Source organism: Sinocyclocheilus grahami, unplaced genomic scaffold (genome assembly GCF_001515645.1).
Source record: "Sinocyclocheilus grahami isolate Dianchi unplaced genomic scaffold, SAMN03320097.WGS_v1.1 scaffold139.1, whole genome shotgun sequence".
NCBI lineage: Eukaryota > Metazoa > Chordata > Actinopteri > Cypriniformes > Cyprinidae > Sinocyclocheilus > Sinocyclocheilus grahami.
Genome location: NW_015505318.1, coordinates 779,984 through 805,688, shown reverse-complemented (window position 1 = coordinate 805,688; position 25,705 = coordinate 779,984). Strand labels below are relative to the sequence as shown.

At 35.6% G+C, this 25,705-nt stretch overlaps 2 protein-coding genes across 5 annotated transcripts; one reads left to right on the top strand and one right to left on the bottom strand.

The window, feature by feature from the left end:
• The first annotated feature begins 1,683 nt into the window (after positions 1 to 1,683).
• LOC107591267 (coiled-coil domain-containing protein 191-like) lies at positions 1,684 to 13,061 on the top strand. The gene is made up of 15 exons (XM_016280381.1): positions 1,684 to 1,949; positions 2,441 to 2,479; positions 2,824 to 2,953; positions 3,041 to 3,178; positions 3,367 to 3,769; positions 4,685 to 4,829; positions 5,399 to 5,589; positions 5,787 to 6,014; positions 6,592 to 6,668; positions 8,922 to 9,004; positions 9,080 to 9,181; positions 10,097 to 10,240; positions 10,835 to 10,987; positions 12,116 to 12,270; positions 12,691 to 13,061. The coding sequence occupies exons 1-15, from the start codon at positions 1,872 to 1,874 to the stop codon at positions 12,860 to 12,862; spliced, it is 2,238 nt and encodes a 745-aa protein (XP_016135867.1). The 5' UTR covers positions 1,684 to 1,871; the 3' UTR covers positions 12,863 to 13,061.
• An 813-nt stretch (positions 13,062 to 13,874) lies between these two features.
• On the bottom strand, positions 13,875 to 21,882 carry LOC107591238 (palmitoyltransferase ZDHHC23-like). 4 transcript variants are annotated; one of them, XM_016280338.1, is made up of 5 exons: positions 21,863 to 21,882; positions 19,849 to 20,032; positions 19,092 to 19,772; positions 16,901 to 17,068; positions 13,875 to 14,430 (listed from the first exon to the last, which is right to left on the bottom strand). In XM_016280338.1, exons 2-5 carry the CDS (start codon positions 19,983 to 19,985, stop codon positions 14,157 to 14,159), a joined length of 1,260 nt encoding a protein of 419 aa, XP_016135824.1. In that variant the 5' UTR covers positions 19,986 to 20,032; positions 21,863 to 21,882; the 3' UTR covers positions 13,875 to 14,156. The 4 variants fall into 4 exon arrangements, with proteins under 4 accessions (XP_016135824.1, XP_016135823.1, XP_016135825.1 ...); XM_016280337.1 differs by lacking the exon at positions 21,863 to 21,882 and adding an exon at positions 20,694 to 20,945; XM_016280339.1 differs by lacking the exon at positions 21,863 to 21,882 and adding an exon at positions 20,694 to 20,945 and having other exon boundaries at positions 16,901 to 17,059.
• Between the last annotated feature and the right edge of the window lie 3,823 nt (positions 21,883 to 25,705).

The following is a 25,705-nucleotide window of genomic DNA, read 5'->3' as shown; positions in this document are numbered from 1 at the left end:
TGTAGAGCTTACAGCTGCGCTCTCTTGACAGGATGTTTAACATTGCAATTTTTATTAATTGGTAACAAATTTCATTTCACCTTTTTGTTTGCCAATAAGCACTTATAAAACATGAATTCATTTTAACGTCTATATTTTAAAGTTAAACCAAAAGGTGAAATGAAATTTGTTACCAATTAATAAAAATTGCAATGATAATTTATTTGTCAGCTTATTGGATATTTGATACCTTTATAGTGTTTATTGTAGTAAAAAAACGGAAAAAAAACAACCAATAATTATTAACAATGTATGTGATTTTAAAATGAGTTGTTTTTATAGAGAAAGGCCTTAATGTTCTTTTTAAACTGAAGTTGAAACGAACAACAAGTGGTATTGCTACGCTTAAGTATCTCGACTAAATAAACACAATTATCAGGATCTGAAATAAATGCATTTAGCTTAATAGTTCGCCTTTAAGATCAACTATCACCACACAAGAGCTGGTAGGATCGTCGGTGCAATAACCACTGATCTATAATAGAGATATCCTCCTGACTACCAGGAAAAAAATTGTGAATTTAGTATTTTGTCAAGTCATTACATTGTTTAGAGCAGGGCTGTCCAAACTCGGTCCTGGAGGGCCGGTGTCCTGCAAGTTTAGCTCCAACCCTAATTAAACACACCTGAACTAGCTAATCAAGCTCTTACTAGGCATAGAAACTTCCAGTCAGGTGTGTTGAGGCAAGTTGGAGCTAAACTCTGCAGGACACCGGCCCTCCAGGACCGAGTTTGGACAGCCCTGGTTTAGAGTGTAGGAACAATTTTGAAAAACAAAATTTTTGAAAAATTCAATTTTATTCATATGTTATGCCATGTCCTCTGTAGAGGACATCGGGACTTTAAAAAGTCCTGTTTTTAAAAAAATAAAAAGACATGAATAGACATGAAAAGGCAAAACGAGTGGGATTTTTGTTTTAACCAGAAATCAATTTTACCAAAATATACCAAACTTTATATAAAGATGATTCTCAACTATGCTATGAAAGATATTTTTAAAAAACATTTTTTCTTTATGCAGAATGTGTGTAAAATGGCCATAAACGAGTTTTTCCATTATATACAATGTACCTATAAACTGTATCTAATTTGCATATTAATGTGTTTTTGGGGCAACATAGAATGAACAAATAAGTGCAATAATGGGAGTAATAATTAGCAAGTTTTCTTAATAATTTCTAATATTTAATTTTTTCTCTATTCATTTGTTGTGTCTCCCAAAATGTGTAATAAACATGCTTTAAGTCCTGGTGTCCTCTACAGTGGACATGTATGAAATTGATGTCCTGTTTCATAACAGAAGGTCATATTTTGATTTGAAACCCCATAACATTTTCCCGAGATGTTGATTTATGACAAACAATTTGAATGTCAGCCATTTTTAAAGACCAAAGAGAGGGAGTGGTCATGGTGAAACATCCAATCATTTGGTATCTCGGACATCCAGATTTAAAACGGTGACATGTAACGTCTCAGAGAAATCGCTCAAACATAATGTCCTCTACAGTGGACAAAACTCCATAGCTGGTAGTCAGGACGATATAAGTTACATATCTATGGTAACAACCGTCTCCATGGTTTCGAAGTTGATGCTTCAGCTCGCGTCAGTTCTTATTGGGATATGTAGTTCTTTTTAGGCGCCAACTTATGCTACGTCACTTTGTGTAAACTACAAATACCACAATTCCATTGCTGGGCGAAAAGTTTCTCACTAAATTTGGTATAACCTGTCCTATACTGTAAATTGCTGCTACATACACTTTGCGAACATGTAAAAATATATTATATAAGCTTGCAATCCAAATGCATGCTCATGTAGCCTACGAGCGACCATGGCATATCCCACGCACAGACCGGATATTTTTCGTTGGAAAACGACGAAGACTAAAACGCCAGGCAGTAATAATAAGGCAAGTAAAACCTGCTTTCTCTTTTCTCACTCAGTTCTTCAAAGATTTAGCTTCGGAATAGTGTTTTTCTTCGTTTCCCTTATTTTTTTTTTTTTTACAATATTCAGCCAGAGGTACGTTAACTAATCTAAATAAATGTCACATTCAGGTTATCTTTGGTCATGCACATTGGTTATTAGTAATGAATAGATTTGTGGCTCAGCAGAAGGATTTATCTCAAATGTGCAAAGAAAACCCCTTCGGGTGTATCTACAAAAGAGCCAGTTTAAGGTAACACTGGATATTTATCCAGGGATTAGATGTGTGAGGCCAGTGTGACTAAATATTCATATCAGTTTATGTCAAGTTCAGGCATTAACAAGGTTGGAAGACTCTTGGTTTAACCCAATGATCAGCTTATAACTTTAGAGAAGCTGGTAATACATTTTAAAGTCTCAGTCTACTTTGAATTGAACCAATGAGCAGAGCTGAATTCATATCTCATATTGCAGGTGCAGCTGAATGAGAATGACATAAAGCAGTGGGTGAAGGTAAGTACATTTCAATCATTTGAATTCATGTCATGCAGAAAATTAATGCATATGTATGAAATTGCTTGTGAATAAGAAGTGCGCTTAATTGTATTGAATGTGCACTTGTAGCGTACTTGCAAATAATATAATAATCACTTAAGTGTGCTTAAATATAGTACACTTGCTTGACTGTTTCTTAACACACATAAGTACACTTTTTAAAAGGGCATTCCATAATATTTTATTATTTATTATTTGCAGTTAACATTCCGAAAGTGTTCGAAATGTGTGTTTTTTTTTTTACAAGGGATGCATGGTCTGTGTTTATGTATATCATTTTATTTCTGTTTCATTCTTCTCAGAGGGTGGAGAAGGCTTCAGAGTTTGCTGTAGCTGAGGTGTTTTCCATCAAGAAACCATGTGGTGGTAAAAACAGTATGACGCTGCAGACTGTAGAGCAGCTACAGGATCATGATGATGCGTACAGTGAAGGTAATCTTTAACCAATTAATATTCAGCACTTAATGTATGTGCAGGTTTTTGTAATCAGTATTCCACAGTTTCACTTGTATTCCACAGCTCAGTCCATTCTAAGTGAATGGATGAACCAGAAGTTACGTCTGGAGCTTGAAATGGGCGATGACGAGGAGGAAGAGGAGATGGAAGAATCCAAACAACTTGTTAAAACCACACAATCCAGCTATAATAACTTTGATGGTACAAATGAAACAAAGGAATATTTGATTTTTTTTTTCTTTCTAATATTTAATATTTATATTTTATTTTAGCTTTATTTCAGTTACCAAAAACATTTTTAATAGTTAATAATAATGTATTACTTTTCGATTTGTTTTAGTTAACATTAACAAAACTGATCTAATCCGGAGTTTGTCTTTTTTTATTAGACATGTACTTTCACCTAGCACAGGAAGAGGAGAACTCTGTAGTGCACAATTTCCTCCAGGACCTGATGGAAACCGAGGTTTTGGACATGGGGATAGTGGAGGACCTTAAAGTAAACTCTAATCAGAATAAGAAGAGATGGAGGGACCCTAGTATTACCATGGAGGTGCGTCACAAGCAGGTAAAGGAGAACCGCACGCGCAGAGACGCTGAACGTGACAAACTGCAAAAAGAAAAGGAAGCGCTAAGGGAGGCGCGAGAGGAGGCATGGCAACTGGAAAAGGAGAAGCAGCGAAAGAAGCGGCAGGAGGCACGCAGACAAGAAGAACTGATTCAGCAGGAGATGATTCGCCTACGCAGAGAGATGGAGGAGAAGAGGAGTGTGGAGCAGCTTGCACGAAACATGTACAACAACCACAAAAGTATTTGGGCACTCTAGCCACAATTAAAAATTTATGAATGTCAAAATAAAAGCTAACAAATGATGCTAAACCTTTTTTTTTTTTTTTTCACAACTAACTTCACTTGGCATCTTTACCGCTCACAAGGTGATTTTTAGTTAATATATGAAGTCAGTTAGGGGAACTGACTTCATATATTAACTAAAAATCACCATGTGAGCGTTCATAGACAAGCCTGACCAAAGGACCATGGGGCTTTGGGACACAAACATCCCACTATATCCACTGCAGTTGTTCTATAATATATGCATGAGTATTTAACTTTGTTTTCCTCATTTGCTGTTTTAGGACAAGACCATTGGTGAAAAGTAGCCTAGTTAGAAGAATCTGGTCATACATTTATTGAGAATAAATTTCCACATTTCTCAGTGCTTGAGGCCCATATTTTTGCTAAATGTTTTTCCGTTTTTTTTTTTTTTATTCATAGACAAGCCTGACCAAAGGACCATGGGGCTTTGGGACACAAACATCCCACTATATCCACTGCAGTTGTTCTATAATATATGCATGAGTATTTAACTTTGTTTTCCTCATTTGCTGTTTTAGGACAAGACCATTGGTGAAAAGTAGCCTAGTTAGAATAATCTGGTCATACATTTATTGAGAATAAATTTCCACATTTCTCAGTGCTTGAGGCCCATATTTTTGCTAAATGTTTTTCCGTTTTTTTTTATTTTTATAAATGTCACTTGGTTTGATATTTTCTTATTTAATGCAGTCACATTAATACATATTTAATTGTGGTTTAAGTGTCCAGATAATTGTTAGGGCAATTATATAATTTTCTCATTTAAATGGCATTCAGATTTTTGAAGAGATGATTGCGTGACCATTATTAATTTTTTTTCATCTTGAACAGGGAGAGGGAAAGGCTTCAGAAACAAAGGGCCACTGAAAACTCTCTCATTCCAAAACATCATAATTCCACACAGAAGAAACAGAACAAAGACCTTCAACTTAAGCTGAAGAAACTGGAAGCCAAAGTTCACCTTCTCAATTTGCAGGTTAGAAGACATTACAGTTTGATTATATTGTATGCATATAAAAATTAAATTTAAAAAACATTATTAAATGCAGTAAAATGAATAGTACTGTGATATACACTCAGATATAATTTACTAATGTTACAATTTATATATATTTTAAATATATTTATATATAAAAATACAATGTTAATATTACAGTAAATAACACACTTATTCAGCAAGGATGCATTAAATGGATCAGAAGTGACAGTAAAGACATTTAAAATGTTACAAAACATGTAATGAAAATCTGTTTAATAAACAGTTTTTTTAACTCTCTGTCCATCAAAAAATCTTGAAAAATGTCACGTTTTCCACAAAAATACTAAGAACCACAACAGTTTTCACCATTGATAATAAAAAAAAAAAATGTTGCCTTACCAAAGCGGCATATTAGAATTGTTTCTGAAGGATCATGTGAAGTAGAAGTGGAAAGTGCAAAGTTCACCTTCTCAGTTTGCTGGTTAGAAGACATTATGGTTTAATTATATTGTATGCAATACATTCTTATGTTTTTTCTAAATGGTTGCAATGCATATATGTTTTAGTGCATGCACAGGCATTTTACGGCATGGTACTCAGTGATATTGGAAAGAAGGGTGCGCATGGGGAAGGCAGCGGCGCTGTGTGATTGGAGGAGGCAGCTGAAAGCGTGGCGGGCATGGCGGGCTCTCGTCTGGGCCAGAAGAGAGGAGAAAGAGGCTGAAAGGACTGAAGAGGAGCTAAGACTGGAGCACAGGCAAGAGAGCTCAATTTAGAAAAACCTGTCACTGTCAACATAGGGCTTAAACAGCCTGATAAACATTTGAAAGAAAAACAAAGCTCTAAACGATAAGACTAAAAGAGCATATTAATTGCTTAATTAAAGGTTAATTTAAGGCTTTAAGTCATCTTGGCAGTCAGACTGGTTTTAAGTCATATCTGTCTTTCCCACAGGCGCTGTCAGCAGGCAGTGGAGAGTCACCGCAGGAGGCTTTTGAGGCACTGCCTCAGTGATTGGCGTGTGTGGTGTCAAGTAGAACGGCATCGCAAGGAGCTTCTCCAACAACAAGAAACAACTCGGCAGAAAATGGCTGCTTTGATCAATGCGGCAGCTTCTAGGAAACTAGGGGCAGAAAAATCTCCACCAGTTACTAATACACCTGAAACACTCAGTCCTACACTGTCTGTTTTCACTTTATTTTTGATCAAATAAATGCAGCTTTGGTTAACATAAGATACATTTTTCAGAAACATTAAAAAAAAACAGACTTTTGATCGGTAGTGTGTTATATACAAAATGTAATATTATTATTTTTATTGCACAGTATTTATTTTTATTCATTACTTTGATGAGAATGAGATTTTTGTGCATTACAGTAGGCTGCTATTTAACTATTTAAATGTGCACAAGTTGCAAAAAAATATTAAAGTAGGTATCATTTTCTTTGTGAAACATATCTTTTTTTTTCTTTCAAATATGGGGTGAAATATGACCCTGACGTTTCTTGACATTTTTTGTGAAACAAATCTTTACAGTTTCTTCACATGAAGAGAACAGAATAAATATAAGAAATCACCTTAGGCACCAGAGTGGATCAGAATGTAATACTGGCTTGTTTCATGTACTCAGTGTAATCCCTCTAGATTTTGTCAAAGGGTCACTTCCCACAGCTGTTCTATCCGTGTGCTCGTGTGGGAGACACAATGTTTGTTATTAGTCACAATTTCACAAAGATATTCATTTTCCTCACAATCCCAGAACAAAGAGTGCCTCGGGGGGAAACTCCAGCAGCCACACCAACCAAACAGCAGCTCTTCCCCATCCTGCAGTACAAGGTCAGTCATACACATACACAATCCAGCAGTTGGAAAACTGTCACTATGGTGGTTCCAAGCATGGAAAATTAATTTCATGGTTATGCTCTAGTTTTAAATCCTCTCCGATACTGGATGCATTGAATACAGATGCACACAATCGCTATACACTCATAAACCACTTGTGCATTTCTATGCAAACCAAGAGCGATACCAAAACCTCACAATGGCTCTTCCATGTGTTAAAACCTTGAGCTTCATTGTTATTGAATACATAGTCATATTTGTTCAATAATCAGCAGTATCTGAGGGAGGTTTTGCACATGGTCAGCGGGTGGTTGTTAACAGCCCCCATGAGTCAACATCCTGCCGAGTTAAAGGCCCTGTAGATTCATCAATGACATCCACTATTTTTGATATTATCATTCAATCTGTGAGGCAGACTGTCCTGGCCTTGGCAATAACCAATTAGATTTTTCTCACAATGAAAAACTGACAAGCCAATGTCCTGCTCAGGGGTGCGTTTCCCAAAAGCATCGTTAGCTAACTATGGTAGTTAGTTCCATTGAAATCTATTGGTAACGATGGAACTTGCGACCATAGTTGCTTTTGGGAAACGCACCCCAGATCTGATCCAAATGTTTCCTCAGCAAATGCAAGGTCAAGTTTCGCAAACACAGCCAGTCGTACATGCTGATTGTGTAATCAAGTGTTTTTCCACCTCCTACTCTTAAATTACTGATACAATTAATAATAAATGAATAAGAAAAGTCAATTTTTATTAAAAATATTTTTTTTAAATATAATTTAGTAATTTTCTGTTTCAGTTGAGCTTCACATTGATGAGCCTTGAATTTTCAGAACAGACAAATTTTCCACGTATAAAAACACTACATATATGCTATTTTTACATTGATAATAAAGTGGTTAAATGTACCAGAAAAGCAAAAAAAATTTTTTGAATATATTTTTCTCATTTAATTTAGTAATTTTCTCATTCAGGTGAGCTTCACCATTGGTGAGTTTGTATTTTCAAAAAAAAAAATTTTTTCCTTAAAAACACTACTTTTATTAAAACGTAACTTTATTAAGAAGTCTACTTTTATTAAAAAGTCAACTTTTATTAAATATATTTTTTTATATATTTTTTTCTCATGCTGTTGAACTTCACATTGGTCAGCTTTTCAGAACTGATTCATTTTCCCCCACTAAAAAAAAACTGTATATAGTAATAATACAGTGTATATATATACACACACACACACATATCCAACCTGCCAGAACTGGAGAGGCTCTGCAAGGAGGAATGGCAGAGGATCCCCAAGTCCAGGTGTGAAAAACTTGTTGCATCTTTCCCAAAAAGACTCATGGCTGTATTAGATCAAAAGGGTGCTTCTACTAAATACTGAGCAAAGGGTCTGAATACTTAGGACCATGTGATATTTCAGTTTTTCTTTTTTAATAAATCTGCAAAAATGTCAACAATTCTGTGTTTTTCTGTCAATATGGGGTGCTGTGTGTACATTAATGAGGGGAAAAAATTAACTTAAATGATTTTAGCAAATGGCTGCAATATAACAGAGTGAAAAATTTAAGGGGGTCTGAATACTTTCCGTACCCACTGTATATACATACATACATGTGTGTGTGTGTGTGTGTATATATATATATATATATATATGTGTGTATTATATATGTATATGAAATAATCAAAAAACTGAGAGAAAAAACGAGAATGTGCTACATAATTGGGTATTTTCCCCATATTTGAAATATCTTGATTCTAAAACATTTTTGTCACTTTTGGTGCCATTTTTGCCTCCAGCTATAGTGAATATCTGATTCTGGTTGCAATACATGACTTAACTGGTGAAACACTACAAATGACAATGAGATTTTCAGTTAAATCAGTCGGTGTGATACGGGACGCCGCCTTGAATACAAATGCAAGCAACACAAACAAACTTGTACCAAAGAACCATAAGATCAGAAGAACATGCTGCAGAACTTCACAGTGACCCTTTAATCTGGCCCTTTACTGATGTCTTGGTCCCCCGCCAACTCTGTCACTTTCCTTTTTTATGTTTCATTCAGCCATGGAGGAACGAGCACAGCAGCGCGCTGAGCGGCAACACAAACAAACTTGTACCAAAGAACCATAAGATCAGAAGAACATGCTGCAGAACTTCACAGTGACCCTTTAATCTGGCCCTTTACTGATGTCTTGGTCCCCCGCCAACTCTCTGTCACTTTCCTTTTTTATGTTTCATTCAGCCATGGAGGAACGAGCACAGCAGCGCGCTGAGCACAGGAGAGAGATAGAGGAGCGGAGGAGACAAAAGCAGGAGGAGAAACTGGTAAGACTTGCCTCTCTTTAAGAATAGAAATGTGTGAATGTGATGAAACAAACCTCTCCGTGTTTTGTTCTGTAGGCTCAAATGAAGGCAGCTGAGGAGGAAAAACTCAGAGCTGAGGAAGAGGAGAAACTAAAGGAGATAGAGAGGAAGAAGGAAGAGAAGAGGCAGCAAAGAAAGGTGTGTGGTCAAACACTTTTACATAATTGGATTGTTAATGTTAATTGTTTATGCTACGGATGTGAGTGATAGCGCAAATTATTGAGGAGAGGGGTGTTTACTTTTTCAAGCAGCTGTTATCATGATTTTCAGCTTTTTTGAATGATGAAACAGGTGGAAATAATCCCAAGCCTATCAAGGGAGAAAATGGTAAATTAACTGGTTTTATTCAAGTTTAAAACATCACTGATTCAATCTAAATACATTCATTTATACCAACAATTCACATTTTTATGAGTTAAATCTGGCAGAAATTATGGAAGCCCATTTTCACTACAGAATAGAAAAATAAAAAAGGCAATTGCGACTTTTTATCTCAAAATTCTCACTTAATTCTTGCGATTCTGAGTTTATATTTCACAATTCAGGCTTTTGTGAGATATGAATTTGCAATTCTGAAGAAGAAAAATCTGATATGTGAGAAAAAGTCGCAATTACCTTTTTTTTCATTCCATGACAGAAACAAAGAACAGAATTGCGAGATATAAAATCAGACTTGTGAGAAAAGTCAGACTTGCTAGTTTATATCTTGCAGTTCTATGTTTATCTCAATTTGGACTTTGTTTCTGACAGTTCTGAGAAAAAAAAGTCAAAATTGCGAGAAACAGACTCTGAATTGTGAGATCATTTTTATTCTATGTCGGAAACAGGCTTCCATAAGAAATAGCTCTTTAAGTTAACAATTGTAAGTTACGACTATTTACATTACAGGATACCAGTATGTAACCACCCAGAATGCCCTAGGAACTGATTAGCAGTATGCTAAAAACCACTCAGAATAACTAGGCAACAATGTAGCACTGTTTTGCATTAGCAAGTGCATCTAGAAAATGCAAAAAAGTTAATGTATTCATCATGTTTATAATGTGAACTTAGAGGGAACTTGAGAAACAGAAGAGAGCAGAACGGGAACAGGAACTGTCAAAGCGGGCGGCCCAGCACTACCTCAGAACCCTGTTACTGCGCCGAGGCCTGGCACCATGGAAAAGCCTGCTGGAGCAAAGCCATGTCAACACACAGGTCAGCGGTGCTACTGCAAACACACACACATACACACATGGTCTACAGAGACAATGCAGGCCGTTCGCCTGCTTTCCAGACAAACACTCACACACTCAATTATTCATCCAAAGAGTTATGGGCAGCTCACACACAGACAGGAAGACCAGCTGTTGCCTTGCATTAACTCTTGGTCCATTCCCCAAATTTTAATGATGTTTACAGTATACTGTTGCGTTTCCACCTGGCTAACCACCTGTTTTCGAAATAAATTAACAGAGAGCGGATATCTGAGATTCAGGAGGGAGATGGAGTGACTGAGAGGGAGAGATTGACAAGGACAGAGACACAAAAAGAGAAGCACAATGGCTTTGAATTCAGAATATGAATTGTTGTTTAGCTATTGATCCACATCCATGAAAGCAGATACCGCAAGGTTCAATTAGTTCCAAAACTAGCATGTGCGTCTATAATATCTCTACAGTACCAACAGGAAGTCACCGGGGAAAGTTTGCAATCCATAAAAGCCATGGGAATGTATGAGTTGATGGCGGTCTTAATTAAAGCAGACCGTTATTTATGTTTGGGTGCTTTTGCCTTTTCGGTCTCCACCAGAGCGCGGTGGATCATTACACAGTGGCTCTGCAGAGACGCTGCTTCTGCTCCTGGCTTCAGTCTGTGGATGAGGCCCATGCAGAGAGAGAGGCCAGCGCCAACCAGCTGTATCACCGGATCTTACTTCAGAGGGCTGTGTGTAGCTGGAAAAGGGTAAAACGCCACACACACATAGTCTGATAGGAAACTGTGAATGATTAAAAAAGCTTCGGATTTTGAGTTCTTCTGGTTGACTTTTAAATAAATTTTTAAATAAATAATTTCATTCATTTGTAATAAATTCAATAAATATTTATTATTTATTCATCATTTTAATATAATAATTTTAATATTAAGATGTATTTATTTTAAATTAGTCTTATAAATGTAATAATTATACAGACATTTATTTGTAGACATTTTTAGACAAAATTATTTAAAGACATTTTATTTATAGATATTTCGACATTTATTAATTTATAAACAAATAAATAATTGTATTGTTTATAAATTTTTTTATAAATAAATTTAATTAAAAAAAAATTATTTATATAGCCAAAAAGTGTCTTATTGACTTATTATAAATTAATTAATTAATTTATAACAAATTAAATGATGTATTGTTTAGTCATTATTTTAATATTTGTTACTTTAATCTTAATATTTATTTAAAGGTCCTATCAATTTAGTATTAGTACAAATAAGAGGCATATATCTATTCATAGACATGTATCATATTGTATTGTTAATTTGTTTATAATAAATGTAATTAAAAATGAGACCTTTTAAGTTCTATAATAAAATTTGGTTTATCGGCCATTAATAAGTTTATTAGTAAATTAACTTTACTAATAAATAATGAAATAAAATTATAATCAATTAAATTATTTATTATTCATTCAGTATCTTAATGTTTATAATTATTTTAATTATAAATACTAAATAAATATTAATTAATATTTATTTGTTTAAAAACCATCTTATCAATTTAATATAAATATACATATTTACTTATAGACAATCTATGGACAATAATTGTATTATAATAAATAATTTCAAATAAGTTATTACATTCATATAACTAAAAATGTATCATTTATTATCTTTACATTTTCTAAAGAACTTATCAGTTGTGCTTTCCCACCAGGGCCTTGCTCTGTGGTTTCTTACAGGTCTAAACAAAAAGAGCTTTCCGACAATTTATTACTCAATTAATTAATTTATATTTTGGGTTAATGATATTAATAAACTCATATCCTTAATTATGAGCAATTGTCTATGTTTGATTTCAATACTTACCAGCTAAAAGATCTGCGCTTTATACTGGAAGCACGAGCCGAGCGGTTTCACAGGACACGGACCCAGAGGAAGGTGTTCATGGCCCTGCTGGATCACGCTACAGAGGAGCAAATCACAGCCTGGGACAATGAGCAACGGGCAGAGCAGCACAACAGCAGGTCAAGACGTCCTTTAGTGTGACAGTTTTACTGCACCATAAGGCCAAAACATCCTTTCCTCTTTCCCAAAAAGACTCATGGCTGTATTAGATCAAAAGGGTGCTTCTACTAAATACTGAGCAAAGGGTCTGAATACTTAGGACCATGTGATATTTCAGTTTTTCTTTTTTAATAAATCTGCAAAAATGTCAACAATTCTGTGTTTTTCTGTCAATATGGGGTGCTGTGTGTACATTGAGGAAAAAAATTAACTTAAATGATTTTAGCAAATGGCTGCAATATAACAAAGAGTGAAAAATTTAAGGGGGTCTGAATACTTACCGTACCCACTGTACTAAAGATTATTAAGGTTATTAAGAAATTTCAGTATTTAGAAAAATGAAAATATGCTTGCTGACTTTGGTTCTCTGGGCTTTGTAGGAGAGCTGTCAAGAAGTGTTTTGCTGGCTGGAGGCGACTTCCTGTTGTCTTGCGAGAAGAGAAGGAAAGAGAGGCACGCAGAGAGCAGCTCAGACGTAAAGTGGCGGAGATTTTGCCCGACTTCCGCTCCTCCCCTATGGACTCCCTGTGGCGCTCCGTAAATCCTCTTTAACGGCACACACACACACACACATAGGCTTTACATGACATCAAATGACATTGAAAACATCTGCAGCTTGATGAGCCTCTGTGTTTAATCATTTTACGCTCGTTTATTTTTCCATGCTAGTTTAATTGAACTACTTGTAGAATGAAATGCATTACATTATAAAGCCGTCTCACATGAGACAAATGAACTTCCCGATTCTGAAGTGCTTCTTAGCCGTTTCTTTAGAAGGCATTTAATGAAAGGAAAACAATTTTGATTCAAAAACGCTGCGATAATTCATGCACGTCAAAATGTAGCCGGATGGTACGCACCACAGATTTGTCCCCAGCTGAAGCAAATGAAAAGAAAATACACACATGGTCCTCGAATAACAAATATGAAGCTCAACATAAAACATTCATAATGAGATGACAGTTTTAAAGCTGTGTGCTGTCTGGATATAGATGCAGTGTTGCATCACTTCCGATGTCCCAAAAAGGCACTAAATAAGGCTCGATACTGAATATGCGTTCACATATAAGACACTTTGGAGTTGAGAGAACAAATATTAGACATTAAATCCAAAATTGGTCTAGCTAGCAGTGAATGTAAACCAGAAATGCATGATTTATATATGAAGAGTTCAGATGCAAAAGCCTCTAAGTGCCATCATTTTTCTCAGGCTCTCATGTGTAGGTTTAGTCATTTCACTTTAATGGCAATGAATAGGTTTTTTTCATTGCCATTAAAGTGAAATAACTGGACATAAATATAGGAGTCTGAGAAAAATGCTCATTTTGGAAGAAAATTTCATATGGCACAACTGAACTCTTCATATATATATATATATATATATATATATTATGTTTTTTTTATTGTAAATGCAAGTTACTATTATTATTATTATTATTTAGAAGCATTAAATAAAATGAATAGTCAATGGAGGGAAAAAATTAATTCTTATTATTAATCAAAGTATTTAGTATTTAGTGAGACCTTTATAATATAATATAATATAATTAGTTAATATAATTTGTGTAAACACTAACCTCACCTGAATAATGGTGTACTTGATGTTGAAATACACTGGTAGAAATGTAACATACTACAATACTGCCATCTAGTGATCCACACAATTCAACTGACTCTTGATGAGACCTTGAACACAATTTTTAGAGCCATAAAACTGACTCTGGAATGGATGTTGAAGACATTAAGTAGCACAACATTATACTTCACTGTATTAAATATGAGCGATACTTCACTTTAAAGACCAGTTCAATCGTTTTTGCATCAGCAGAGACTGACAGTTGAATTTCTACACCAGATCTGATGGTTTATGGGTCGATGGCTCTGAAGCCTTGCTCATGATCATGAATTCAATCCAGTTAGTACGGAAGCCTCGTGAGTAAACACCGGTGTCGATGATCAGACCCCAGAGAAGGCTGCGAGCGGTTTTCTCTCTCCGAGCCAGACGCACCTCTCGTTCGGTCACGTTGAAGCTAACGTTGATAAGCTGTACCAGCAGCAGGTGCAGCAAACCTCCCGTCACGATACTGCCGTACCAGGCACAGGTGAAACACAGAGCAGAGCTGATGAAGAGAGAGAAAAATGGGTCATTAAATATTAACATGTTATATTATTAATACTCTAAACAATAAAAATGCTGTTATGAACCGTTATACTAAAGCTGTGTGAACCTGAGAAACCAAACTTTTTTTCAAAATTTTTTTCCATGTTTAAATCTAAACCAAGTTCAAACCAATGTTGGTGTTGTTAAATATAACTAAAACAATTTTTTTTTGTTAATTGAGATAAAGCTGAAATAAAAATAAACATGAAAAACTTAAAAACACACACATATATACAGTGGGTACGGAAAGTATTCAGACCCCCTTAAATATTTCACTCTTTGTTATATTGCAGCCATTTGCTAAAATCATTTAAGTTAATTTTTTTTCCTCATTAATGTACACACAGCACCCCATATTGACAGAAAAACACAGAATTGTTGACATTTTTGCAGATTTATTAAAAAAGAAAAAATATACAAATAAAATAAACAGTGCTTTTCAGTTTTTTTAGGTAGGTCTAACAGTTTTTAGGTACAGAAATGGAATAAATCAAATGTAAAATAACATTGCATATTTGACTGTATAAATTTAAAGATGAATCCTTATTAAAGTTACAAAAGTTATTCAATTAAGAGCAGTGAGTGATTTCTTTGTTGTTGCTGTTTGATTAACATTAAGAAAGTGCTGTCACTTTAAGAGAACACACTGATCCAGTGCACTGTCAGCCGACTATGTCTGCAAGGATACTCACCAAGACGGGCATTTTGACAATTAACAAGCTCTTGGTGCATAAAGAAGATCTGTAAAGTTGCAAAGACTAAAGTCTCAAATCCAAAGAGTGTGCTTCGTTGTGAAAGCGAAACTACTTTGTTTGGCCTTCCAAAAGAGGACACGACTAGAAATCAGTGGTTAAGTTGTATTTATAACACTGTTCCAGAACACTTCAACCCAAATATTCAGATAATTTTATTGGAGGACGAGGACTGTTTCCTGAACCAGTAGCCTACAATGCGTATGTGGTACAAAGGCTGTTTCTATAAAGTGGGGAAGTTCCAACTTTGCAAGGATTTGTCTTGTTGCTCCGGCCGGACACGGCATCACAGTATGGTAAGGGGCGTAACATTTCCGTCACACGCTTGAAGTATTTGGCCAATCACAACGCACTGGATAGCTGGCCAATCAGAGCACACCTCGCTTTTCAGACCGATGAGCTTTGTAAAAATCGATGCGTTTCAGAAAGGCGGGGCATAGAGGAGAAACAATAATGTACAGTATGTGGAAAATAATGTGTTTTTTAACCTTAAACCGCATAAACACATTTCATTACACTAAATACACAAAATTATGTTCTTTTTAGCAACATCATATGATCCCTTTAAACACAGATAGCAACGTGTGCTGTTCAGGTCTCACCTGCGTTATCAACACGTGATGACGGCATAAATGACAGTTATTCCAGCATAAAGCACTCGCATTGATTAAAGAGTGACTGGTTTGTCCACGTATTGTTTTTTTTTCTCTCTCATCACTCTTGTTGTAATGTATTGGGAAGCCAGAATTTGTATCCATCAACAGAAACATAACAAACCATATTACAGATGTGTTGTCAGATTTAAGCTGAACCGTGTGTGGAGAACTGTACGGAGCGATTTTTTTTTACCGATAACTGTTGCACCCCTAATTTATATATACATAATAAATATACACAGTACACATACATATATTATGTAAACAAAAACTTTTATTTTGGATGCGATTAATCGTTTGACAGCACTAATATATATATATATATATATATATATATATATATATATATATATATATATATATATATATATATATATATATATATATATATATATATATATATATATATATATATATATATATATATATATATATATATATATATATATATATTTTTTTTTTTTTTCACCCAAAAATGTGTTTAGTACAAAGACAGCTTTTCACTTCACAAGATGTTGACTGATAGACTGTAGTCGTGTGAATTACTTGTGGATTTTTGCAATGTTTTTATCAGCTGTATAAACTCTCATTCTGACGGCACCCATTCACTGCAGAGGATTCATTGGTGAGCAAGTGATGTAATGCTAAATTTTTCCAAATCTGTTCTGATAAACACACTTAATCAGAGCAGATTTAACTTAAATTAGTAAATTTTCAGCAAATGTTCATTCAATCCTTTAACCAAAGCCATAAGCTTTGGACAGGATTGCGTGTTTGTGTGAAGAATGGCAAATGTTGTTTGGGAAAGACAAATTTTCGTTCAGTTTGTTCCCTTAACCCTCAACGATTCTGCTGAGTACTGATATGGTGCAAATGTAGTACATTTGAAGCAGCAAAGTGACTTTTTCCCATGAATAACTAATGAACTGGAAGGAACAGAGGTGGGGAAAAAAGGGTCAGAACCTACTGAATTAAATGCAAGAGAAAGCATTTATGTGAGTTTGTGTAGTTGGATCCACACCTGAACTGGTTGTAGACGGCAGGACAATAGAACAGTGCAGTCATTACATTCTGGTCGGGACACACGCTTCGAAGAACCAAACTGATCCCGTACAGCGACGTCAGCAGAAACAAAACAAGTGTCAGAAGGAAGTCGCGGTGATTGGCCTGCCCCACACAGCTGTTGATCCTAACACAAACCAAAATGACAAACAAGACACCAAACTGAGACCTGGAGATCATTTTCACATATCAGTTACACAGAGTGAGGAGAATGCCGAGGGTGAGATCACCTCGCTGTCTCCATTACACATATGTTTACATGAAGAATAAGACATTTTACAGCTGTGCTGAACACCACAAAGTCTGATTAATGCATATTAATCCATAATATATAATAAATGGACAACTAGAATGTTCTGAGATTACTTGGATTATTTCAGACACAACAATGAGCATACATTCAACACATAGCACATGAGCTAACTTAACCCAACCGATACAGGAATTCTGGTCATTGTGCACTCTTCGATTCCATGAATTTTGATGATTGAAAATTTAGTTTCAAGGAAAGTAAAATTAGCATGCAGATAAGACTTCACTATGCATGCAGTATACAGTATATACATATTAGACACTAGAGATGGGTCAATAACTAAAGCATTTCTCAAAATGCTGGTAATGCTAATATGTGCATTTACATAAAAAATTAAAGTGTATTTGATGGACATGACAAATATTGCATGAAAATGAACACTATTTTAGCAATATTAACATTTTCTGCCTTTTTTTTATTTCAAATATTCTCCCAAAATCATTACATGATCTCATTACATTTTCATTATTTACGTTATTCTTGATGAATCAATGGATTTTCAGTACTGTAGCTATATATAAAATAAATTTTACAAAAATATAAAAATAATATATATTTAAACAGATGAGCTGAAGGCCACTGTCAAAGAAACCTGGGCTTCCATACCACCTCAGCAGTGCCACAAACTGATCACCTCCATGCCACGCCGAATTGAGGCAGTAATTAAAGCAAAAGGAGCCCCTACCAAGTATTGAGTACATGTACAGTAAATGAACATACTTTCCAGAAGGCCAACAATTCACTAAAAATGTTTTTAGTGAATTTGTTATTCTTATGAAGTATTCTAATTTGTTGAGATAGTGAATTGGTGGGTTTTTGTTAAATGGGAGCCAAAATCATCACAATTAAAAGAACCAAAGACTTAAACTACTTCAGTCTGTGTGCATTGAATTTATTTAATACACGAGTTTCACAATTTGAGTTGAATTACTGAAATAAATGAACTTTTCCATAAAATTCTAATTTATTGAGATGCACCTGTATGTATATATGTATTTACAAGTAAAATAATCATTAAAGTATCAGCATCATTAATTTTAATTTCATGACAATTCATTCTCTCAAATTCTCATTACATTTACATTTATATATTGTACAGTTAAATCTGTCAATTAAATTTGTTATACTTGATGATTCTTGCAAGATTCTCACTAATGTAGGAATGTGCTTATAAAATATCTATCTTCACAAAAACATGAAAAATAAAATATATTATTAAAGTATTTTTTATATAATAAGATATATTAACGTATTATTATTTGTAGTCATGTCTTTGTATTTGCCTTTATGCTGATTGTAATATAGCTACGCAAAGGGTCTGAATACTTAGGACCATGTGATATTTCAGTTTTTCTTTTTTAATAAATCTGCAAAAATGTCAACAATTCTGTGTTTTTCTGTCAATATGGGGTGCTGTGTGTACATTAATGAGGAAAAAAATTAACTTAAATGATTTTAGCAAATGGCTGCAATATAACAAAGAGTGAAAAATTTAAGGGGGTCTGAATACTTTCCGTACCCATTGTATATATATATATATATATATTACAATCAACATAAATAATATGTATAATATGTAATAATAAATACAAGTACAAATACATGCCTGAATACTTTAGATAATATATCTTATTTTTCATGTTTGTGCACAATTAGATATTTGTCACAGTAATGTGAAATCAAAGAGAACATTTGTTTAATTTTCATAAAAATATTTCACAATGCAAAAAATTTGGGCGTGAAATATGACCCAAACATGTTACTGACTGGTAAAATTCACCCACATAATGACTGAGACCCTCTTGAATAATAAGCAGTGCTTTTTAAATGAACCCACCAGACACAGTGGTGGTCCAGACGCAGGATGCAGATTCCACAGATCCTGCAGTGTCCCGCTCTCGGGGGCCGCACCACTTTGCATACAGCACACCAGTTCCTCCTCTGAACGCCCTGCTGTGCTGTCCCAGATTCACCAGTTTGTTCGTGATTGGCTATTACTACCTGGTGCTGTGCTCCATTTAGATAGGCGGCATCTACGTCAGGTGGAGGTTTGTTATAGGTCACTGTACTATGAGTTTCAGTTGGACGAGGTCTGACGTAGCCCGGCCCTCTCTTAGTGATTATGAGAGAAATGACCGTAAGAGCAACACCCGCCGTCACAGCGGCCAACTGAAGGCGAGTTACATCACCTCGAGGAACGATTTCGGTGATGAAGAGGTAGAACATGTAGAAGAGGGAGAAGAGTGCGAGGCTGAGGAAGAATAACGTGCGTCCTTTCTTTCGGTGAGTGAAATAGTAGTACAAAAGGACCATGATGGGCACTGCTGTTAGCACTAAAATACCCAGCAGGTAGTGCAAAGCTGCAATGTGCAAAAAAACAGGAAGCAGAATAAGAGGAGGGATCACTGATATATCAACTTGTCGGGCCCCAGATATCCAGGGCACCCGCAGACGATCATTGATCGTGGCTATAACCCGGGACAGAGAGTCTGGACTTCGAGGCTTCTTCTTCATCCATCTGGAAAATAATATTTTAAGTCATACTCATCATTTACCCATAAACAAGTAGAAATCTATGAATCCAAAGTGCTCACCTGTCACAAGCCTCATCCAAATCCTCACAGTCACAGCAACATGCTGCCATGTGACTGCGTCCGCCATGACGATCAATGTACTCACAACAGCACAGAGGATCATCCTGAGCTAGTGCGCGACGGCTTCTTTTCTTCATGATGGATATCAGCCGATAAAATTAAGGTGAGGGAAGATATTGAATTCCTGTGAGGAAACCAGATTGCATGTTTATTGGATTTATATGGGTAGACAAAAATATACACTGTATATTGTGTTGGTCATTATTCTGGCATATCCTAGAATATCCTGTATGTAAAGGGACAGTGTCCCAGGGGATGCACTATCTGGGACAATTTCTTCTATATGTGGTGTCTATGGTTTATAGGTTGCACATGCTTGATTCACATTATACTTAAAGGTGTGGGAATCAGTTTAAAAGTAGATTATTAATGGTTCCAGGCCTGTGTATTTGATACAGGCTTATTTATATATAACCAAAAAGCATAAAAAGCATTTTCATGATTTAAAATAAAATATTATCTGAAATGAAATATATATTTTTTTAAACATTTTATTTCCGTGTTTTTTCCGTACATTTTATAGGTTCATGTATTCACTAGGAATTGAACCCATGACCTTGGGTAATGCATGTAATGTATGTATAAATAAATGAATAAATAAGTGCCACATAATAAATAGATAGATAGATAGATAGTCTATTCCACAGGTTACGCTGTAAAGTTCCTCAGATTTAAGTTAAAGCAATGAGGATCTGATTGACGACACTAGAACACGCCATATAACAAAAGTAATCACGATAATATGCAAATAAACTGATAGTGAAATGTCAAACATTCATACTTACAGTACAAAACATTCATATCGCAGAAGCAGTTCCTACTGTCAGTATGAGCGTCAGCTGTCAGTCTCATTGTCGTTAGTGGAACATAAGAGTCTTTTTACCCTGCTGCTCCATTATAGCTTACTTAGCCATTTACTCCACAGAAATTACGACGAGTTGCCCAAGAAAAACTACACAAAGCATCCTATAACTACGAAGTTTACTACAAAGAGCACCAGGAAGTCGCGTAACAAACAGCTGCAGCGCACAGCACGCGCGTTTGACCGCCTGTGTATGTGACTGGCGAATAGAAACGATCCTTATCCGTCTTCCTGACGTCAGTGCAAACTAACCCTTTCATTTCCTCCAATTAAAAACTTTACTTGATGCTCAAGATTTGTTACAGAGAACACCGTTTCCATGTGCCTCCAGAGTCTGATTATTTATAACTTTTTCGCCTTTAAAAGGGTCCTATTATGCTCTTTTACAGAGTCTTGATTTTGTTTTGGGGGTGTACTAGAACAGGCTCTCATACTAGATTGTATTTTTCACATATTTGACATTATTACAACACCTCTCTCCCCAGCCTGGCATGAACGGCTCGAATAGTTCCTGTTTCAAATGAAGGCCCGCCTTCTGAAATAATAGGGCTGGGAATCGATTCCAAAAAGAACCGATTCCCTGATTCCGAGGCGTTGGGAGAGTCGATTCCAAAGGTTGGAATCCTTTTCAGTTCAACAAAGCTTATCTATGGGTGTCTCTCAAACGGAAGGCTGCACACATTTAAATTCACGAAAATAAACTGAAAGAACGAGTCGGTACTGAGATCATCTGAATTTTAGGATGCACCCTTCCGTTTGAGAAGCACCATTCTCCTCCCTCATGCTCGCTAAAAGCAGTAATTACGAGAGTTGTTAGATAAAATATTTTCTTTTTAATATTTTTTATTACCATTCGCCTCCCTCATGCTCGCTAAAAGTGATTAGAAGTCATTAGAACCAGTTCAAAAAAACGATTCCGAGGTTATTTCACGGTGGACCTGGCTTGTTTCTTATTTGTAAGTCGCTTTGGACAAAGTAAAGTAAAGCTTCTTCTTCTTCTTCTTCTTCTTCTAATAACACCTCATGCTCGCTAAAAGCAGTAATTACGAGAGTTGTTAGATAAAATATTTTCTTTTTAATATTTTTGATTACCATTCGCCTCCCTCATGCTCGCTAAAAGTGATTAGAAGTCATTAGAACCAGTTCAAAAAAACGATTCCGATGTTATTTCACGGTGGACCTGGCTTGTTTCTTTTTTGTAAGTCGCTTTGGACAAAAGCGTCTGCTAAATGACTAAAAGTAAAGTAAAGCTTGTCCACAATAGGCCCTTTTCACAGTGACGTCAGCTAACTTCCGCTTTCCCGCAAAGCAGTGTATCTGTACTTCCGTTATACCTTTACATCGGAGACTTCTCGGGAAAATGTCGGAAAAACTTGAAATATGAAAGGCGTTATTTAAGAGTTAAGACTAATAATGTTAATGTACTTGCAGTCGGGTTTTTCTGCATCTGCTTTAGATGAGTGGCTTGCTTGCCGCAACTGCTTGCTTTCTGATTTGTATGACAACGATTATGTGTTCACACAAAATACATACTTGAAACCTTTTCACTTGTTATTTCGCTTTATGTCATCCCTTGGATAATTCGTGAGTACACTGTGTAAATTAAATTCCCCCTATAGTTGGGCAATAAAAAGACAAACAACGTGATTTTGTTTTTATTTACTATGGGGAAGTGACATGATGGACACAAGTCATATGTTTTATATTAAATCGTTTTACTACATGGCATGTTTCACGTCCATAAAGGCAAGTGGTCTGAAAAGAAACTCATTATCCAGTTCAAGAATATGGCTTAATATTGAAACAATACAAAAAGGACAGCCGCGTAGTTCTACAGAACTTTGGACTTCTACAATTACTTAAATTCCTCCATTCAATTTCGCTTTAACTACATGTATACCGTGTTTTAACTTTTTGAATTATTATTTATTAATATGATCGCTCATATTTTATTTTCATTATAGGCTATATGCATCTTTAAAAAAAAAAACAGCTGACCTGCGTTTTATATTTATTTACACAAATGCTGGCATCTGTTTTTAACTGTAAAAACTTTTTATATAAACTTAATTTAATATTTATTTCTGAATTACATTAATAAAAACGGGAAATTATAGACCCCATTTTATTGATATTTAAATAGTACAAGCTTATGTTGAACTATTCTTGTACATACAGGCGCTGTATTAAGCAGGACATAAATTACTGAATGAAAAGGCTTTCTGTAACCACATGTAAATGTCTAAAACGTTTGTTTATTTGAGAAATATATCTAACTGCAATAAAGACAGCACACAGTGCGCGAGAGTCGCGGGAATCAGTGACTGCAGTGCTCCGTTTTCAACTCCTGCCTCGACTTCAAGCGGCAAACCTCGCTGATCGGTATTCGGTAAGTTCGTTTGAGATGCCAGACGCCTCTATCTCCATGCAGTGTGTGTTTCATTCATACTCGAAGCCGGAGGGCGCTCTCGCGCAGAAAGTCGTATGAGGAAATTCCTAATATGGACAAAAGCGTCCAGCTATCGCTGAATGAAAACAGTTGTTTTCAGAAAGTTTGGAAACATGAAGACATTAAACATACGATTGCGACAATAAGGTTTATTTGTGTTTGTCAAGTTATCTCCAGGTAATAAATAAAGTATGTGAACAATGCAGTGCTAACTGACATATTTATTACAGTATAGAAACTATTCTGCCTTATTAGCTATGTGATAAAAAAATGTTTGTAGTATATGAACAAATCATTATTATTGGTTATTGTCCAGCAGTTATCTGATTTCTAAGCCAATTAAAAGCTAGAAATGAGAGAAAAATTAAAGTTGACTGTACACTACCAGTCAAAAGTTTTTGAACAGTAAGATTTTTTATGTTTTTTAAAGAAGTCTCTTCTGCTCACCAAGCATACATTTATTTGATCCACAGTACAGCAAAACAGTAACGTTTTGAAATATTTTTATTATTTCAAATAACTGTTTTCTATTTTTAATTTATAGTGATTTATAGTGATTTCAAAGCTACATTTTTTTGCATCATTACTCCAGTCACACGATCCTTTAGAAATCATTCTGATATTCTGATTTGCTGCTCAAAAAACATTAATAATAATAATAAAAATAATTTAAAAAGGTTTCTTGAGCAGCAAATCAGCATATTAGAACGATTTCTGAAGGATGTGACACTGAAGACTGGAGTAATGACGCTGAAAATTCAGCTTTGATCACAGGAATCATTTTAAAATATATTCAAATAGAAAGCAGTTATTTTAAATAAAAATAAAAATATTTCACAACATTACTGCTTTTGCTGTACTTTGGATCAAATAAATGCAGGCTTGGTGAGCAGAAGAGACTTCTTAAAAACATAAAAAATCTTACTGTTCAAAAACTGTTGACTATATGACTGTTGATATATATAACATTTCTGTCCCCCTCACTTCTGAAATGATGGCTACGCCCCTGCCCTGCTGAGCTGTGGGCTATGACTAATTTCACGGGCAAAGCAGACAAAATTACAATTTATGTATCGTCATTTTATTTTTTATTTTTCTACGACCTTTATCCTGCAGTCATGGTGAAATTATTCCTTAAATCTAAAAAAAACAAAAAAAAAAACAAGAATCGAAAAAGATTCGAAAACAACAGTGAGGAATTGATTCTTGGAATGATTCCCATCGATTCCAGAACCAGGAATCGGAATCGAACAGCCCTATGAAATATGAAATGTGCTGTGATTGGATAGCTGGGCCAGTGTGTGTTGTGATTGGCAGCACTCGGCGCCTGGTCGGGAAATGTCACGCCCCTTACCATAGCCACCTGCTGCAGCTTCAGTGTAAATATTGGTCAAAATCAAATCAATTTGAGCGCGATTTAAACCCGGATGATTGTAATCACTCTAAGTTTGTGTGCCTTGGGAAAGCTAGCATGTCTCCGACATAGTGCTAACACTCGTTGCCTTCTCTAGTGCAGCTCAACCGGGTCTCGTCCCATTCGTCGATATTTGTGATATCACAAATACCGGAAAATATGCGTTGTAGTCCAAACAAGTCGTTCATTGTAGTTTTTGAAAAGTGATTTTTGTTAAATAAAATATCTCCTTTTGAAGTGGACTTTGAGCTTTGTAACTTTGCAGATCTTTTTTATGCTCAAACAGCAACATTACAGATTAACTAAAGTTGAAAAAGTGAAAAAGCATAATAGGACCCCTTTAATGGACACTGAAAATATAAAGGTAAGAGCTAAAATAGAGAATCATTACGTTTTAGTAACACAATCCTTTTTGTGCTTCTTGACAAACACAAAGTGCAACATATTTCAAATTCTTTAAAAGGGTCATATGATGCGATTTCAAATTTTCCTTTCTCTTTGGAGTGTTACAAGCTCTTGGTGCATAAAGAAGATCTGTAAAGTTGCAAAGACTAAAGTCTCAAATCCAAAGTGATATTCTTTATAAAAGTTAAGAGTCAGCCACACCTACCTAAAACGGCTCGTTCTAACACATCCTCACATGTCTACCTCACTATGTGGGAAGATTTGCATAACGCCGCCCAAATGTTCACGCAAAGAAAGGTGTAACTTTTATTCTCGCTGTAGTTTTGTTGTTTCCGCCACCATGTCGTAAAGACACTGCATTCTTTGTTGTAAAAGCGAAACTACTTTATTTGGCCTTCCAAAAGAGGACGATATCTGCTTCGTCATGCCTAGAGTTGATCTGTGCTGGTTGCTGAGGAAATACTACAACTTTGCGCTGTGGATCGCCGGATCGGCTTTCACCGTGGACAAAGCGGAGTCCAGCCCGGAGTCATCACATGTCCTTCCGGACGCTCCTTCGTCGAAATCGCCGGCCGCGCCGTTCTCAAGTCCACGCACCTCTGCTCACGCTAACCCTCCCGCCATTCCTCACGCTAGCCCCCGGCCTCTGCTCACTGTAGGCCGCCGT

What these genes read in the sequence shown, in the direction of transcription:
- LOC107591267 (XM_016280381.1), top strand. Translation starts at nt 1,872, where the DNA reads ATGGCATATCCCACGCACAGACCGGATATTTTTCGTTGGAAAACGACG. An exon ending in GAAACACTCAGTCCTACACT is followed by an intron (nt 6,015 to 6,591) that starts GTCTGTTTTCAC and finishes TCACAATCCCAG; the next exon opens with AACAAAGAGTGCCTCGGGGG. An exon ending in GCAGAGCAGCACAACAGCAG is followed by an intron (nt 12,271 to 12,690) that starts GTCAAGACGTCC and finishes TGGGCTTTGTAG; the next exon opens with GAGAGCTGTCAAGAAGTGTT.
- LOC107591238 (XM_016280338.1), bottom strand. Translation starts at nt 19,985, where the DNA reads ATGAAGAAAAGAAGCCGTCGCGCACTAGCTCAGGATGATCCTCTGTGC. An exon ending in CTGGACCACCACTGTGTCTG is followed by an intron (nt 17,069 to 19,091) that starts GTGGGTTCATTT and finishes GGTTTGTGTTAG; the next exon opens with GATCAACAGCTGTGTGGGGC. An exon ending in GCCGTCTACAACCAGTTCAG is followed by an intron (nt 14,431 to 16,900) that starts GTGTGGATCCAA and finishes TCTCTTCATCAG; the next exon opens with CTCTGCTCTGTGTTTCACCT.